At 39.1% G+C, this 15,083-nt stretch overlaps 1 protein-coding gene across 1 annotated transcript in view; it reads right to left on the bottom strand.

The window, feature by feature from the left end:
* Window positions 1-15,083, bottom strand: part of DSCAM (Down syndrome cell adhesion molecule) — an 845,501-nt gene that overhangs the window by 760,946 nt on the left and 69,472 nt on the right. The window contains exon 3 of the mRNA XM_006886768.1: window positions 14,344-14,490. Within this exon, the coding sequence (XP_006886830.1) occupies window positions 14,344-14,490 (147 nt within the window). The remainder of the gene's footprint in view (window positions 1-14,343; window positions 14,491-15,083) is intronic.

Below are 15,083 nucleotides of genomic sequence, written 5' to 3'. Positions count from 1 at the left end.
TTGTCTTCTTGACATTGAGCCTCAGTCCATATTGAAGGTTGCAGTCCTTGACCCTCTGCAGTAAGTGCATGAGGTCCTCCTCAGTTTCAGCGAGCAAGGTTGTGTCATCTGCATAACGCAGATTATTGATAGATCGTCCACCAATCCTAACGGCACTAGTTATTTTTTTGTGAATGACCCTATTATTTTCTTCAATCTTCCAGAAATGAAAAGTTACAGATAAACAGGAGATGAGAGAGTGCATTTGAGTTTAAATTACATCTGATTGACTTCACTGAACATCTGTTTCTTATGTCTAGAAAGTATCAATCGTTAGAGGGAAAGAGGGGAGTAGGTGGAAGATCCTATGTAACTCAACATGAGATGAAAACTATATTTACACTTAGATGAAGAAAGGAAATAATCTGGGTCAATGTGTTTGGGGACACTAAAATAATTAAGGTTGTGAACTTCTCACAGCTGGGCATATTTAAATATGAGGCCATAAAATCCTTATTGGATAGACAGTTGCATGGCATGGCATGGCATGGCATGGCAAGGCATTTACTTCCTTTCTCTAGCATTTGGTGCCAGTCATAAGCAAAAAGTGATTGTTGAATGAATGAAAAATTGTAGAAAGTAAATGAATCATCATCATGAAATTATGGTGTAAAAAAGATTATGCATTACTCAAAAAGGACTGAAAACAATAGGTTTTACTGTTCTCTTTGGTAAGGCCTATTTGCAAGATTGGCTCTTGGCTGGTGTCTTCCTAGGATTTTGGGAAGACTCCTGTCACTCCCTAACTGGTAAAATGGTTCACTGTGCCTAAACTGTATGCAAATAGTATAGGTTATACTGAACATCTGCTTTCCTCTGGGGCAGTGTTCCCTCTGGAATCTGAGTACATGGTAGTCAATGTTTCTATATGTCAGCTCCCAGTAAAACCTTGGACATCTTGCCTTTAATGAGCTTCCTTGGTAGACGACAACCTTTTATACACACTGTCGCAACTTGTTGAAGGTGTTAAGTATGTTCTATGTAACTCCACTGGGAGAGGACTTTGGAAGTTTGTGCCCCAGGAGCTCACACTTCACTCCATCTGCATTTTCTTCTTGTTATCTTTGTCCTGTACCCGTTATCTCAGGAGTTCAAGGTATGTTGCCAAGAGAGATCAGTCCAGGAAGGGCATCACGCAGGGGGAGATTGAGGGACCGCATAGGAGAGGAAGACCCTAGATGAGATATATTGGCACAGTAACTATGGAAAAGGGGCTAGTAGTGTCAGAGTAGTGAGACTGGCTCAGGGTAGGAAAGGGTTCAGCGTTACTGTGCCGAGGGTAGCTATGAGTTACAAGCCAATCAATGGCATTTAACAACACCAAGATCATGAGTATAACTATGCTCTAAGTCTTCCTATGAGCCACAGAAACTGGAGTGATCCTGGAGATACCAGAGAATACAAATTCATACATTGCTACCATGAAAAAGGGTCCAGTCATCTATCTACTTTTGCAAAGATTATAGCAAAGAAAATCTATGGAGTAGTTCTAATTCTGCAGCACACAAGGTCACTTTGAGTCAGAACGGACTTTGCGACAATGGTTTTGGTTTTTGCTTCTTTTCATTTGGTTTCTGTATCTCTCCTCAAGTGGTTCAAAAGGGAAAACATTTTTTCCTGCTAGGTCTGTATTATGTACTATTTCCAATTTCAGAATAAGAATTTGTCATCTTGTGAAAGCCAACGCTTAGTACATTCTCTGTTTACTACTGATCTTTGAGGACCTCATTAGCAGATTATTTTTGGAACAGGAGGCTTGTGCTACACTTCTACCATAACCTTCCTTCTCAGTGTCACCCAGACTTCCTCCAAATCTATAAACAACCAGTGTTTAATTACTCTCAGGTGGCAGTGGAGTAACATGGAAAAGCTAATTTGGTGAATAATACACTTAAATGGCAAAACTATAATCAAATCAATGGCTTTATAAAAGACAGAGGCCTAAATCATTCTTGAAACCTTTCATATAGAACACATTTCTTAGTGATTTCACTCCTTAAAATTACAGCACAGCTAAAAAAATTTGTCTCTTCTACCTGGGAATTCCAGACTTCTCTGTATCTCCTTCTCCTATGTAGAAATTCCTCTGTTTCAAATGAGGGCCTCCCTTGTCAAAAATCAATACACACATGCACACATGATAGCAGATAAATAAATAAATATTAAAATATAAGTTCTGTCAGAGATAATAAATATCCTTTTTAAAAATTTTTATCTTATATTACTTTGCTTACAAATTTCATGTACATTGTGTTTCATACTATCCTTCACATACAATTATTCCCATGAATTATGTTTCCTAAAATCAGTCACCATGGGACTGTGTCCACCATTTGTCTGTTTATGTCCCTTCAGGATCTTTCTCATTTCCTTCACCTCTCCCACCACCCACCAAATTGTGTAACTCTGTGATTTCGCCCCTACCCATACCCAACCCTCTTCTCCTACTCCTTCCTCCTTTGGATCCTCATACATGTTTTACTAGCTGTCCTTCTATTTTTTACAATAATGATCTTATGTACAATTTGTCCTTAGGAGACTGAGTTAGTTCACTCAGCATAATGCTTTCCAGTCTCTCCCAAGTTACATAGTAGTTTTCAAAATCATTGCTCCTGAGTGCTGCATAGTATTACATTACGTGATTATAACACAATTTCTCAGTCCATTCAATTGTGGTTAGACATCTGGGCTGTTTCCATGTTCTAGTGATCGTGAATAATGCTGCTAAAATCAATGATATACAAAGCTCTGTTTGTGCCTCAGTTCACAAAAGACCTGTACAAAGAAAACTACAGAATATTTCTGCAAGAAACAATAACAGATCTAAATAAATGGGAAAATGTTCTCTGTTCATGGATAGCAAGACAAGACTCATGAGACTGAAAATAACAATCCTACTGAAAACAAACTACATGTTCAATGCAAGCCCAATACAGATACTAAATTCACTAATCAAGGAGATAGAAAGGGAAATTGTAAAGCTTATTTGAAAAGGAAAGAGACTCTGAATAAGAAAAGCACTTCTGATGAAGTGGGAGGCACAGGACTCCCTGACCTCAAAATCCATTACACAGTGGTAATAACAAAAATAACATGGTCCTGGAACAATGACAGGCACATAGACAAATATTCTTTTTGATGGGCATAAAAAAAATAAAAATGCTTCCTTATGTCTCTGTTTCTTGTGTATCATCCAGTGAGAACCAACTCATAGCTGACCCTTCAGTGGGTTTTCAGGAGCAGGAAATCACTTGGCAGGAGATGGTTCATCTTTCTCCTGGGCAGCAACTAGTAGATTCAAACTATGTTCTTTTGAGTTAGTAGTGCAACTCCTTGCCACTAAGTCATCAGAGCTCACTTTATCTAAGTTCTGGGTAACTTTAAAATCAAAGGTAATTTTTTAAATAAAGTGTTTTTAAATGACTTTTTCAGGAGAACTAAGCTTTCTATAAATTCTATGTATAAAAGAAACTTGAGGCAGAACTGAGCTTTGCTTGCTGCCATAGTAATCTAAGCCTCTATACAGCAGACTGTGCTGGATGCTCAGTTACGAGCAGGAGAATGGAAATGCAAGTGCTCGTGAAAAGAGAAAGTGACTGATGGAGGCATATGATACAGTCACATGGTACACAAATACTGATACAGACTGACCACAGAATAACACTCCTTTCAAGAACAATCTGGACTATTCTTCCACTTCTAAGCAGGGGGGAAAAAACGCATCCATTTAGTTCTTTGATTAAGTTTTACAGACATATATTTAAGAGAAAACCTTGCTGAATCTGGTCTCAGTAACCAATAAAAATAGGACTAGAAATTGTCTTGAAGAATTGTCTTCTTGTTTTGTTTTGTTTTCCCATCTATAATTTATTTTCTCCATCTTTAAAAGAAAACAAATATTTCCTTAAGTAATGACTGTTTTTACAAAACCCTCTTTCCCATTGCCCCAGATAAAATCAATCACAGGTGTAAGTTCCTGTAGCATTTTCCCCTCAAACCCCCCCACAGCATAATTACAGTAGTGTCTCCATGGTAACTCCTCCCTTGGGCTCCTTAAAGGACCAGATGTCTTCTCTTGTCAAACCCTGGTCCATTAAGCTGCTTAAAACCCAAGTCCTGTGGTATCTTCAATGACCAAACCTTACTATGTATGGCATCGAAGAACAACAACAGATATTTCATGCAAAATGCTAGGTGTATGTCCTTTGATATTTAATGTGCACAGAAGCTTGTTCATTTGTACCCAACACACTGGAATAATATAATCATTTCTGGACTGGAAATCACTGATCCTAAGAGATAAAATTCTCCTTGAGTCTGCACTAATAGACATATTCAGATGGGAAATAGTGCAACAGAAAATTGGGCCTCAGCTAAAGAGGGAGGCAAAGGCTCTGGGAATAGTAAAATGTTTGCTTTTTCCATTTTCCAAATCCGGTTACCCTTGGGCTGTGTCTTTGATGTTAATGTAGCTAAAACCCCAGTGAGAATTTTAGAATTTTATCAGAAGAAACAGAAACGGAAAGCTGGGTTCTTTAAATGCTGGCCGCCCTAATAAGGAGAAATGCACAATAGGCTTTTTAAACGAAACCCTAATATAAAAATGCTATGAAAGTGCTATTCCAGGATGGCATCTTCTGTATCTCAGCATCAGCAATACCGCCAACAGCACACCTCTACTATCTCTTACTATCTACTTCTGAAAATTAGTCAGTGGGAACTGTATGGATCACAAGAGAATATTTTTTTATATGGTGCTGGAAGATAAGCTTCCTGTGTTGGAAGGCACTAAAGACATTGTGGCCACCAGGGACTTGAGTTGATCTTCAAGATGGCTCAAACCCAAGCAACACTTTGTTTGGTTGTATACAAAGTCTCCTGTGGCAGAAATGACTTAGCAATAACTAACAGCAGCAGCCATCAAAGGCACTCAATTTTGGGCAAGTTACATTAATGTTCTGTTATCTTAAAAGCTTTTTATTGTTGCTTAGGAACATAGAATTAGAAGATATTTTAAAAATTCATATAGGCATCATGACTGTTGCTTTTCCTGGTTCAGATGAATTAGGACACAAGTCGTGGATCACCATCTACCACACTGATTAAGCCAATAGAAGGCATTGTAGGAGTCTGTCCCTTAGATGGCTTCTGTCTTCACATTTATCAGCTTTCTCCTATATACTGTGCCAGGATAGGGAAAGCCAAACATGGGGTGCTTTGTGGTTCAGGAGAAATATCAAGGCAAATATCAAAGGAGAAGACATAGAACAGTCAGTACTTAAGAGTCATTGACGGAATCGTGAGACTCTTACAACCAGAATACTCTTTAGAAACAAGCATGATGAGACAGTGATTTTCTTTTTCTAGCTTACTTTGGACATATAATTCAAAACCAGGAAAGAACAATTGCTAGAAGAATACATAATGTTGGTCAAGTTTAGAGTTAGTGAAGATGAAGGGACCTCTCAATGAGATGGATTGACACAATAGCTTCAAGCACTGACTCAAGATACAAGCAGTAATGACAATAGTGCAGGACCAATTAACATTTCATGTCATAATATAAGGTCACCATGAGTCAGAGCTGACTTGACAGCAACAACAGAATAAGATCAAGGCCTTGGAGTTGTGGTGCTGAAGCAGAGGACTGAACATACCATGGACTTCTCAGAGACAAGCAGTTTCATCCTGGAGAGAGTGAAACCAGCCCGCTTCTTGGAGGCAAGGATTTTGAAGCTCCATCTGACATACTTAATTGCAAAGAGGGTCCAGTCCTTGCAGAGGGCTATCGTGCTTGGGAGGGTAGAGTGACAGTGCAAGAGAGGAAGACCCTGCATGAGATGGATTGACTCAGGGACTAGGGTACTAGGGGTGGGTGTGTCAGAGACAATGACATTGGCTCAAGATAAAGCAGGGTTCTGAGCTGTTGCTCATAGGGTTGCTATGAGTGCAAATGACTCAACGGCACATAACAACAAGAGCAACACACATTTAGGCCATCCCTTCCCCACCCCTGTGGTCCCTTAAAATAACTCATCAATGTCAGTGATATTAGTAACCTGAGAACCTCATAATAAAAGGAGCATCTCAATTTTTGACTCTATATTTTACCCAACTGAAAATTTCCTTGGAAAAAATTCAATGCTTGACCTAATGTGTAATAAGCTAATGAGAGCAGCTGTCTGAAAGGCTAATGAAAGCTTACGTAGCTCATGTTAATACCGAGGCAGGCACAGGGTCCTGCTGTCTATCCCAAGGAGAAAAAACCTACTCATTTGATTTTTCTCAACCAAAATCTTTTATTGGCAGGGAGTCAGAAATGACTCATAACTGACCCTCCACTGAGTTTTCAGAAACTGGAAATTGCATGGAAGACTGCCTGTCTTTCTTCTCAGAGTAGCTGGTGGATTTGAATGTCCTGCCTTTGGGGTCAGCAGTGCAACTCCTTACCTTCTAGATAAGCAAGGTGAGAGGAAATAAGTAATACTTGCTGATAGGGAAAAAAAAAATGTTTCTTTCTGAAGGAATACCCTAAAATTTTCATTCCATCTTTGAAAATTGAGAGGGAATCTCTAGGAAACCAATAACCAGTACCAGTTGTTAAGACTCAATAATTGGCAATGGTCATCACCCTACTTTGCTCTTCAAGGACCAAGCATCATCTGGCCTGCAGGGAGCTTGGCTGGGAAATGGGTCCCAGAAACCATCGCTTCTGTGCACCCTTTGAGTCAATTCTGACTCATAGCCAGGCCAGGAGTTCTAGAACAAAACTGTGTGCCACAGGATCTTCTTGGGTTTTACTCCGTTTGTTAGAGAAGCAGATTACTACCTATTTCTCTGGAGGAACTTTTTGATGAACTTGACCCGTTATAACATGCCAGTTAGGCCTGAAATAAGTTAATTGTTTGCACCAGATAGGGAATCCAATATGGCCAATACCATCACCTTAATTAAGATTTCCAAAAAATCTCTGGCCTGAATGATTTTCATGTGTCCAGTTTTCACGTATTAAAAAATACGTCGTTGCTCCTTTGGTCTCTCCTGAAGATGCTGCTGATTCTGGAGCGGGGAGTGATGGATCCCAAGCACCAGCCACAGCCGACAGATACACTGCACACTCGGTGCACAGTACACCGGCAGCTTCTGTGAGGAGCTCCTGCAGTAGGTGCAGAGGGTCATGGCTTTTTTAACATCCTTTAGGGCCCTCTCTTGACTTCCATTAGCCTCCAGCTTTCTAAGGTCAGTCACCAGTACCTCTTCCATCTATTCCCCGCTCCCCACTTATTACATTAGGATCCTTACACAGGCTTATTTTCATGGCTGATTTAGTTAATTGCTTTTCTCCATGGAGAGAATCAGCATCTAAAGTAAGTGATGTGTGCAGAGAAGGGAGGTTCCCTGGGACACATTTCCCAGCCAGCCTCACTGCAGGCCAGACGACTCGGTATTGTGGGAAGAACGAGGTAGGGTGATGGCCACTGCCAATTAATTAATCTAAACTAGTTCAACAAGCAGTTACAACAATGCTCAGTTACTGATAGTTTAGAAAGTACATCTAGCATTTAGAGGACGAGAACAAAGCAGTGTTCTTGTGTGCTCAAGGGCCCATGTGCTTTCTGGGGTTCTCCACTGTATCCAGAGTCCCCATCTTGGGTAGTAAAATTAGACATGCTGTTACCCATGGCAAGGTGGCTGGTTTGAAGCCATATAGAAGCTTCTATCAAAAAAGCCATAGTCTTTTGCTTCAGAAAAACCATCCACTAAAAATCCTACAGAGAAGCCATACTCTGAACATGAGGGGTTATCATGAGTCAGAATCAATTTTATGGCAAATGTTTGTAGCAATGGGGAGCATCCAGCACTCAGAGAAAAATATGACCTGTCTTCACTTAAATCACCAAGAACTGGCTTATTTATTAAGACATAGAGTGTTTTCAGCCTTGCTTGTTACCTCTAGGGCTCCGGGACCTTTCCTGGGGATATTTTGGCAGTCCTGATGGGTGAGCTCAGGCTCAGGTAGAGGAAACAGATTTCAGACACTACAAGTGAGTGATAGGAAGTCACCTCAGAAGGCCTAATTCCCAGAATTTTCCTCCCACAGGTCATAAACCTGCCTGGGAACACTCACCTGCAAAGTTAATTTTAATTACAGCCAACACTCATCAATAACCTGCATTATGCAGATGACACAACCTTGCTTGCTGAAACTGAGTAGAACCTGAAGAACTTGCTGCAGAAGATCAAGGACTGCGGTCTTCAATATGGACTGAAGCTCGATATCAAGAAAACAAGGATTTTCACTACTGCACCAATTGGCAGCATTATGATAGATGGTGAAGAGACTGATATTGTTAACAACTTTAGTTTGCTTGTTCCACAATCAACATGTTTGGTACTAGCAGCCAGGAAATTAAAATACAGATCATATTGGAAAAATCAGCTGTCAGAGATATATCTAAAAGTACTGAAGAGCAATGATGTCAGTCTAGAGACTAAAGTGCACCTGATCTAGGCCACAGCCTTCACAATTACTTTCTATGCATCAGAGAGCTGGACCATGACTAGGGTTGATATAAGGAGAATTGATACCTTTGAACTGTGGTGCTGGAGAAGAGTATGAAACACCTTGGACTGCAAGGAGAACAAACAAGGTTGTCCTGGATATAGTGTAACCAGGCTGTTCCTTGGAGGCAAGGATTCTGAGGCTTCATCTGGCATATCTGGGCATGTTGTAAGGAGGAATATGTCCTTGCAGAGGAACATCATGCTTGGGAGGGTGGTGGGAGAGTGCAAGAGAGGAAGACCCTCGATGAGATGGATTGATTCAGTGACTGGGATAATGTGGGTAGGTGTGTCTGAGATAATAAGATTGGTACAGGATAGGGCAGGATTTAGGGCTGTTGTACAAAGGATTGTTATGAGCCACAAGCAACTCGACAGTACATAACATCAACAACAACAATATTTATCTTAGGCTAACATTTCTGAAGATGACAACTACTAGGCTGCTTTTTTTCTTTGCTGTATAGGGCATTTTAGGAATATCTTGTACTTGTTAACTGGCTTATTTGATAGAAACAAAAACGTAAGATCAATGTATCCCTTAATACATTCAAAGTCCAAAATGTATTTTTTTTCTACATACATTGGTCAAGAATGGGTGAATGAATGGAATTCCAAAATCTCTGTAGATGTTCATTGAAATGAAAAATAAACTAAATTAAAAAAAAAGAATGAAAAGTTAAGTGTACATGCTTATATGTAGTACATGTTGCTTTAAAAATTTATTTCCAAAGGATGAAGTCAAAGGCAGAACTGAGGAAAATCATGTGATTTATCAATTCTGATGAAAAATCTACAGCAAAGTAGAAACTCTTCATTCTATATGTAAGCATCTTTTCTTCACTCACCAGGTATAAGAACTTTCTAATTTTATTTAGTTAGGTTCATACAGGAAGAAACAACAAAATCCAATTCATGCAGATTTCAAGAGATAAAATTGTGTTTAAGTATACCTGTCACTAATCAAAATAGTCTAGAACACATAAAAACACATGGATTATAAAATATATGTTGTATTATACATGTTGTTGTTGTTGTTGTTAAGTGCTGTCGAGTCTTAGACAACTCATAGCGACTCTATGAACAAAAGACCTGAATACTTTCACAACTTTCATTGTTTCTCCAAGTTCATAGAGTTTTCAGAGACAAGCTATTTCAGAAGTGGATGCCACTCCTGCTTCCAAGCCTGTTTTAATCTGGGAGCTCCACCAAACACTGTCCACCATGGGTATCTATTATCACATTTACATGTATAATGAAAACCAAATTGACTGAATTGATTCTAACTTAAAGGAACCCTGACAAAAAGATAAGAAAAGACTTCTCACAGAAGAAGACATTCAGATGGCCAACAGGCACATGAAGAAATACTCAAACTCATTGGCAATACAAGAGAGGCAAATCAAAGCAAAAAAAAAAGGGATCGCATCTCACCCCAGTAGCAGCAGCAAAGTTTAACAGGATGGCAAGCAATAAATGTTGGAGAGGATGGAAACTTTCATACAATGTTGGTGAGATTGAAGAATGGCACAACCACTCTGGAAAGCAGTCTGGAATTTCCTAAAATAACTGAACATAGAAATCTCATATGAACCAGCTATTGCACTGCTATAAACATACCCCAAGGAAATTAGAACTGAGATATGAACAAAAATATGTGCACCTATGTTTATAAGTAGGATTATCCACAATAGCAAAATATGGAAACAACTCAATGCCCATCAACAAACGAAATGGATTGAGAGATCGTGGGACATTCACTGTATGGAGGAATATTCTATAGCACTAAGGACCAACGATTTTGTAAAATACTATACAACATAAGAGAGTCTGGAGAGTATTATGCTGATTGAACTAACTCAGGCTTGGTGGTGGTTTTGTTGTTGATTTGCTTTTTAAAAAAATACTAGTTTATTTAAAACATTCTAATACATTGTTTTTGAGAACATATTCTTCTGATTTCCCTCACCCCAACCCATCAAATTGTACAACTCCATGATTAATCCCCAACCCCTGGCACATCCTCATCCCTCTGCTTCTATACCCCTCCCCCACACCCCCCCGTATCCCTATACTCATTCTACAACAGTGGTTTTATACAAAGTTTGTCCTTGTGGGACTGAGTTAGATCACTCAGCATAATGCTCTCCCGTCTCTCTCAAGTTAGGTAATAATTTACAGAATCATTGCTCCTGTGTGCTGTATAGTATTCCATCATGTGAATGTACCATAATTTCTCAATCCATTCAATTTTGGTTGGACATTTGGGCTGTTTTCATGTTCTTGCTATGGTGAATAATGCTACTATGAACAGTGGCATAGAAATCTCCGTTTGTGCCTCAGTTTTCATTTTCTCAGGGTATATTCCAAGTAGTGGATAAGGACAAATACTGCATAATACCTTTATTGTAAAAATAGAATAACTTGTAAGATGTGTATAAATGACCAGAAGGAGAAAGGAATAAAGAGATGGGGCCGGGAAAAGGGGAAGGGTGGTGATTACTAAGATAGCAGATTTTAGGGGGTGGATTGGATAGGGAATAAAGAAATAGGAAAAGACTCAATGAGGACTTGAAAAGATGGGGTATTAATGGGCAATGATCAATAGTAATTGAATATACAAAATATAATGTATATGAATGATTGTATGAAACACAAAGTACATGAATGAAACACAATGTAAATTAATATTGTATGCAAACCAATTTTAAAAATTCTTAATTTAAAAAGTCCTCCATTGGATTTCTAAGGCTACAAATCTTAATGGGAGGAGAATGCCCATCTTTCTCCAATAGAGAAGCTGGAGAGTTGAAAAAGCTGACTTTTCAGTTTACAGACCCACATATAACTCATACCATCACCATAGTTCCTATTATAACAAAAAACCTAAAATGCATTGCTGTCAAATCAGAATCAACTTACAGCTGATCTTGTAGCATATTGTCAGAAAAGATAAATCCCATAGAAAGAGACTTTCTATATTTCTGCCACAGAGCCACAGTTAGATTGGAACAACCTGAGAAACACAGCCTTTGGTATAATTTGAGTCATTGTCCACAGACTGCTATTGTTGCTACGTGTTACTGAGTGGGAACTGACCCCAAACTGACCTTCCAGCAGGTTGTCAGAGGCAGTAAACCACATGAGAGGAGACTGCCCACCCTTCTCCAGAGAAGCAGTTGGTGGACTCAAACCTCTAGCCTTTAGAATTGCAGCACAGCTTCCTACCACTAGGCCACGAGGGCTTCCTCTCCACAGACTAGCTGACTATAATATATATTCACATATGTGTAGTAGTACACATCAGGTTGCCTTGGCGGTGCAGTCAATTACTTGATGGGCTGCTAACAAAAAGGTTGACTGGACCCTAGTCATCCTGTGGGGGGAAAGATGAGGCATTCTCCTCCCAGAAGGGTTTGCAGCTTCAGATACTCAATAGAGAGTACTAACCTTTAGTTAGTAACAACTTAAGAGACACTGGTTTTTGGTTTTGTAATATATGTAGTATATGCTATAGACTTATGTATGGATATGGTGTGCATGGTGTTTAATACAATATATGTTATTTGTATGTATACATTTATTTATATTTACACATCATTTTGGCAGTCAATATTTATGCTTTCCGTCAAGATTTCTAGTTCACCTCTCTTTCTACACACAATTCCCCACTAAAGTTAGACCGAGCTACATGACATGTCTTATCCAATGAAAGAGGAATAGAAGTGACACTGATAGCTTCCAAGTGAAAACATTAAGAGCCAGTTTGTAATTCTTCCATGCTCTCTTTCCCTGCCAAGGCAGACCCTGAAGTCCCATAGTCAGAAAGTAATGTTTCAGAATGGTGGAAAGCCTGTGGAATCTGTCGCAGACAGCAAGCTGTCCTTTGTTCTTGGTTCTTTCTAGCGGTACCAACATCTGAGACTAACAACAGGATACTGCTGAAACAGGCTCAGGAGGTAGGATGTATTCTATCATGGCCACACGCTGAGGTCAGCAAGAACTCTCAAGCCTGAAGCTAAGATGAGTCTTCTGGTCGGTGACTATGACAGGTGAAGGTGGCATGTCCCTCTTTGGGACAGGGAAGTCTCCCACTGAAAATTCTCCCAAACCTAAGTCTGTATGTCTCTTAATTTGTATCCATTTAAATGGTAATATTCAATAACCACAAGCACAGTGCACTCTCCAAAATTCTCTCATCATTCTAGTGAATTAATGAATCCTCAAGAACAGGGAGGGCCAGAAGGCTCGTGCCTGCCTATCTAGCTATCTGAAAGGAGATGAGCTCTGACTCATTTCCAGGTGACTAGAGTTGGAGACAGTATGTTGCTTGGACAGGTGGGGATAAGGATGAAGAAGTGGGAAGCTGCATTTATATAAGAACTGGATTTGGTCCTTATAGATAGTTGGCAATGAAGGAGAGATCTGCCCACTTTGCCTCTTGTCATCAAATTCCTCTAGCTGTCACCAAGAAAACAAAAATTGCCTCCAAATTAGATGAAAATCATCGAACAATGAAAATTAGGATGTACAGATACATAAAGGAGTCTCCATTCTGATAATTTCAATCATAATTCATTTCTTCCACTTGGTATTCTAGAATTCCACAACTTAACAAATTATGATTAATCAGCATAACAGCAAGGAAGTTACTACTTAGTGAAGTGTGAACAGTTTTTAATTAATCATATATTAATAAATTTAAGAAGTTCCACTTTCCATCACACCTTATATTATATAATCTTTAAAGGTAAAATATTTTACTTTTATTTGAATATTTTTAAGGGTTTCTGGGTTTTACTGTATAGTAATCTATACTGTATAACCAACTGATAATTTTTTTAAAAATTATGTGTTATTGCGAGGCTTAGAATTGTTACTTATATAAATGGATACATTTTTGGTGATATTAAAAAATTAACTGTGCTTGGGGGGAAAATGTGCTTGCCTATATGTGTACACATATACAGATTAAAGACCAGTAAAGAAATTCAACCACTTGTATTCCACATTAGCCCATATGCGGTGCATATCACAACTCTTTTCTCAAAAGCAGCCAACACATTTTTAGAGATGCCAACAGCCATTATCCAATGATGTGCAAAATGGGAAAATTGAGCATTGTGCTTTCTTTGGCCTTTCCACATAAATAGCACAGAGCAAGAAAACAACTCAACTTAAATGTCATTAGAAATGAAGACGCTCAGTTTCCTAGAGGCTAAATTTCCATTGTGCAGTTTCTAGATACCAAAAATAAGACAAGGAAATATTTATGTACAAATAAATATTCAGTGCTGACTATATATTCTTCATGGAATCTTTAAGGATTATGATTCATAAAATATAAATTTTAGGCATTAAAAAGAGCAAAGAGCATGAAATCAGGGGGCTTCTATTTTCCAGATTTTAGTTTCACAATGTCGGTTATAAGGTTATCACTGAAGTTAGTAATGACATAAAATTGCCACCTCTTTATTATTATAAGGAGAAATTAAGCCACTCTTTTCTCATAAAAGCAATATAACTGACAGCAGGGCAAGTAATCAGTTTTCAACAAATTAACACACCAGAATATATCAATCAAACTATTATATACCAACGTAAAGCATCTATTATTTATTAAAAAGCATCATTTTTAAATACACCAATTCATAATTCTGACTAGTACATACATGAAACCTAAAAGACACATGTAAAAGTTGAGCGCAGTGCATTCTGGAAATGCAGGGATGCACAGCTTACCTGAGACAAGTGAAACAGTGTCTTTCTCCCATGAGACAACAGTGATATACGCCTCCACCGAGGAGGGGATAATGCACTTGAAGACTGCAACATTGCCTCTCATGGTTTTCTGGTCCTCCACACGGACTGTATAGGGCTCCCGTAAAACTGGAAGGGAAAAACAGTACCCTCAGTGAGAGGCACAGTCAAATAAGAGCATTATAAGAGCATCTCATTGCGACATTTTGGCGTACTTATACTAACAGCGTGAATGGGGGAAAATAAAATTGGGTATCTTTATCACTGTGATGGACTGAGTTAAGTCTTCCAAAATATGTGTGAAATTTAACCCAAATAACTGATATCTCAACATTAAGAAAACAAAAATTCTCACCACTGGACTTACAGGTAGCATCATGGTGGCTGCTGATGTTATGTGCTGCCCAATCTCCTGTGACTCATAGTGATCCTCTGTACAACAGCTCTGAAGCCTGCCCTGTCCTGAGCCAGATTCACTGACCCTGACACACCTACCCCCACTGCCCCAGTTACTGTGTCAATACATCTCATTCGGGGGTCTTCCTCTCGCACTGTCCCTCCACCCTGCCAAGTATGATGTCGTTCTGAAAGGACTAGTCCCTCCTACCCATGTGTCCAAAGTCTGTTGAGACAGAGCTTCCAAATTTTAGCCTTTATGGAGAAACTTGGTTTCACCCTCCCCAAGACAGACCTATTCATTTTCTTGGAGGTCCATGGTATGT

This window comes from Elephantulus edwardii, unplaced genomic scaffold (assembly GCF_000299155.1).
Source record: "Elephantulus edwardii isolate Elephantulus edwardi_28Jun2011 unplaced genomic scaffold, EleEdw1.0 scaffold00051, whole genome shotgun sequence".
In the NCBI taxonomy this organism is placed as follows: Eukaryota; Metazoa; Chordata; class Mammalia; order Macroscelidea; family Macroscelididae; genus Elephantulus; species Elephantulus edwardii.
Note: the sequence above shows the minus strand (reverse complement) of the source record. Positions and strands in the feature narration are given on the sequence as shown.